The following is a 3,169-nucleotide window of genomic DNA, read 5'->3' on the forward strand; positions in this document are numbered from 1 at the left end:
GAAGTGTGTTTTACAGTGTTTAACCAAATATTAAAAAAGAACAAAAAATGCCCCCAACCTCCGAAAACTTCAGAGCAGTCCTTTTAAATAGCACGTGCATAATACGTTACACTGGAACTAGTTCAATGCTCTAAATCTAAATTTAATTCTGTTATTGTTTGCCCCCCTCCTAACTTTATGTGTTTAAAAAATTGTTTAAAAATTTTTTTCTAAAAAATTTTTTTATTGATTTCAGAGAGGAAGGGAGAGGGAGAGAGAGAGAAACATCAATGATGAGAGAGAATCATTGATTGGCTGCCTCCTGCACACCCCCTACTGGGGATCGAGCCCACAAACCAGGCATGTGCCCTTGACTGGAGTTGAACCCGGGACCCTTCAATCTGCAGGCTGATGCTCTATCCACTGAACCAGCTAAGGCTTAAAAATCTTTATTGTAGTTTATATTTTAAGTTTCTCTCTTTTTTCTTTTTTTTCAAGCTGTTTTGCTAATTGTTTTATAACCACAATAAATGAGTACAGAGAATACCCTGTACAAAACAACACAATAAAGATTCAAGATCAAGGTGTTCCTTTAGGCAAGACTGAAGATTTCAGTCTCTGGTATTTGGAATTTAGGCTGCAATCCTTATTTTTGGATGGATCACTGGGTGTGTAGTACAGTCCATGCTGTTAACCAGATTTGAACAGAAGAATGGCCACTTGGCCCAGGTAGAAGTAGATGAAGTGTTTGGTTTCATGTGTCACGCAACTACCGAAGTTCCTCCCCACCATGCAGTGCCCGGTGGGGTTGTACTTCTTGTCAAACTCCTTCTTTTTTTTTTTTAATTCTTTATTAGTTAAGGTGTCACTAATGTGTCCTTATCCCCCCCATTAACCCCCACCCCCCTAAACTCCTTCTTAATATGGGCCTCAATATCCTTTTCTATGTTATATTTCTCCAACGCCTGAGTAGCACATTCCATGGAGTCCTGTGGCATCTCCAACATATCGGCATTTTTGATCACCGCCTTTTGGTCGCACATGGTTACAGTGGGCTGGCCGACTGCAGCAGTCTCCTGGGGGAGGGGCTGGCAAGAGAAGCCGTCACTATTGAAGCCGTGGTGCATCTACTCTCTCTTTTTTCTAATGGGGTTTTTAAACTGCTTTTTTTGGTTCTCAAAATGCCGTCTATTTTATATTTTAAAGTGTTTTTTAAAAACTATTTTTAAATTATAGTTGACATGAAGTTATAATAATTTCAAGTGTACAATATAGTGATTAAATATTTACATACCTTACAAAGTGATCACCCTGATAAGTCTAGTACCCATTTCACATAATACATAGTTATTACAATATTATTGACTATACTAGAGGCCTGGTGCATGAAATTGGTGCATGGGTAGGGTCCCTAGGCCTGGCTGGCAGTCAAGGCCGATCTGGGCCTTCCAGCTGCTGGCCGGGGCCTGCCTTCCCTGTCTGTTGGCTGTCGGCCTGGGCCTTCCTTCATTCCGCACCACCCCCTGGTGGTCAGCGCACGTCATAGCAAGCAATCGAACTCCTGGTCGAACTCCTGAGGGGACACTTTGCATATTAGCCTTTTATATATATATATATATATATATATATATATATATATATATATATATATATATATATATATAGATTCCCTATGCTGTACTTTATACCTCCGTGACTATTTTTATAACTGGCAATCTGTAATGCTTTTTTTTTTTTTTTTAAATATCCCTACGAGGGATCGAGCCCACAACCCAGGCATGTGCCTCTGACTGGAATTGAATTCGAGACTCTTCAGTCTGCAGGCCAACGCTCTATCCACTGAGCCAAACAGGCGAGGGCTGTAATGCTTTTTTTTAAAATTAAAATTTTTACAGAAAAATCATTTAAAAATATTCTGGAAAACACTGAAATTTGATTTGCACGCATAAAGAAAACAGTTCAAGATTTTAAAGAAGAATATTTTTTTAGTTTTTATACTGTTAACAAATATAAATATTTTAAATTGAAGTGTACATTAATGAATTTTTAACAAATAGAATACTGGTTTGTTTTAATTCCAGGTGGCAGTCTAAAACATTTAGTGTACATCAATCTGGCTGATTCTAAATTAATAGACTCATTTAAACTGTAACTCTTACATAAACTATATAATTAAGTGTTGCTAAACATCTCATAATGTAATTACAGCTAGCAAATCAATGCTGCATATTACATCTAAGATTTGTTGTATGTCTTGAACTTTAAACAAGTTTAAATTTGTTAAAAATATTACTGTTGCCCTGACCGGTTTGGCTCAGTGGATAGAGCGTCGGCCTGCGGACTGAAAGGTCCCAGGTTTGATTTCGGTCAAGTGCATGTACCTTGGTTGCGGGCACATCCCCAGTGGGAGTGTGCAGGAGGCAGCTGATGGATGTTTCTCTCTCATCGATGTTTCTAACTCTCTATCCTTCTCCCTTCCTCTCTGTAAAAAAATTAATAAAAATATAAAAAAATATTACTGTTTATACTGTCTAAATATGTAGATCTGACAAATTTTAGTTTGGTCACGATAGATTTGTGTATTAGTATTTACCTTTTTAAGAATAGCTTTTAAATTTTATGATAGTGTAATCAGTTTGCAATGTTAAAATTTCACTAAACTGCTTCCAAATGCCTTGGTCAAACATAAAATTCTAGTTCCCTAGTTTTATTGTAATTTTTAATTTGGCTTAATTACTGCCACCCTAAATTTTTAAATTTATCAGAGAACTGGATGAATATTTTAATGAAATAACAGCACAGTACATAAAACAAAAACTTATTGATTAAATTTGAAACACTGAAACTTTGAAAAATCAGGAGATTGGTCTCAGCAGAGTCTGAGTGTGTATAGTATTACTTGTTATTCCAATAATGAAAAAACACAAAAATGCTAAGAATTTAGATTTTTGAAAATATAGTTCTTTATTAGTAACTTTGAACAAAACTAAAAATCTCAACATTAGCTTATAGCCAAGTGATAATAAGTCTGCTTCAAGAGATTGTATTTTAAAAAAACTATTGATATTTGCAGTGTGACTTATGGCTTTATTGCAATTTTATTTTCTTCAACTCATCTATTGAAACCCTGCTACTTATCTAATGACAACTAGTTTGCCCAGGTGCTAGGGAGACAAAAGCATTATCTTAC

At 35.9% G+C, this 3,169-nt stretch overlaps 1 protein-coding gene across 1 annotated transcript; it reads right to left on the reverse strand.

Moving 5' to 3' along the window:
* Nucleotides 1-599: 599 nt before the first annotated feature.
* On the reverse strand, nt 600-1,022 carry LOC102429388 (dynein light chain 1, cytoplasmic-like). The gene is made up of 2 exons (XM_006088803.2): nt 882-1,022; nt 600-804 (listed from the first exon to the last, which is right to left on the reverse strand). The coding sequence occupies exons 1-2, from the start codon at nt 1,020-1,022 to the stop codon at nt 670-672; spliced, it is 276 nt and encodes a 91-aa protein (XP_006088865.1). The 3' UTR covers nt 600-669.
* Between the last annotated feature and the right edge of the window lie 2,147 nt (nt 1,023-3,169).

The sequence above is a fragment of the Myotis lucifugus genome, unplaced genomic scaffold (assembly GCF_000147115.1).
Source record: "Myotis lucifugus unplaced genomic scaffold, Myoluc2.0 scaffold_52, whole genome shotgun sequence".
Taxonomy (NCBI): Eukaryota; Metazoa; Chordata; class Mammalia; order Chiroptera; family Vespertilionidae; genus Myotis; species Myotis lucifugus.

What these genes read in the sequence shown, in the direction of transcription:
- LOC102429388 (XM_006088803.2), bottom strand. Translation starts at nt 1,022, where the DNA reads ATGTGCGACCAAAAGGCGGTGATCAAAAATGCCGATATGTTGGAGATG. An exon ending in TTAAGAAGGAGTTTAGGGGG is followed by an intron (nt 805 to 881) that starts GTGGGGGTTAAT and finishes AAAAAGAAGGAG; the next exon opens with TTTGACAAGAAGTACAACCC.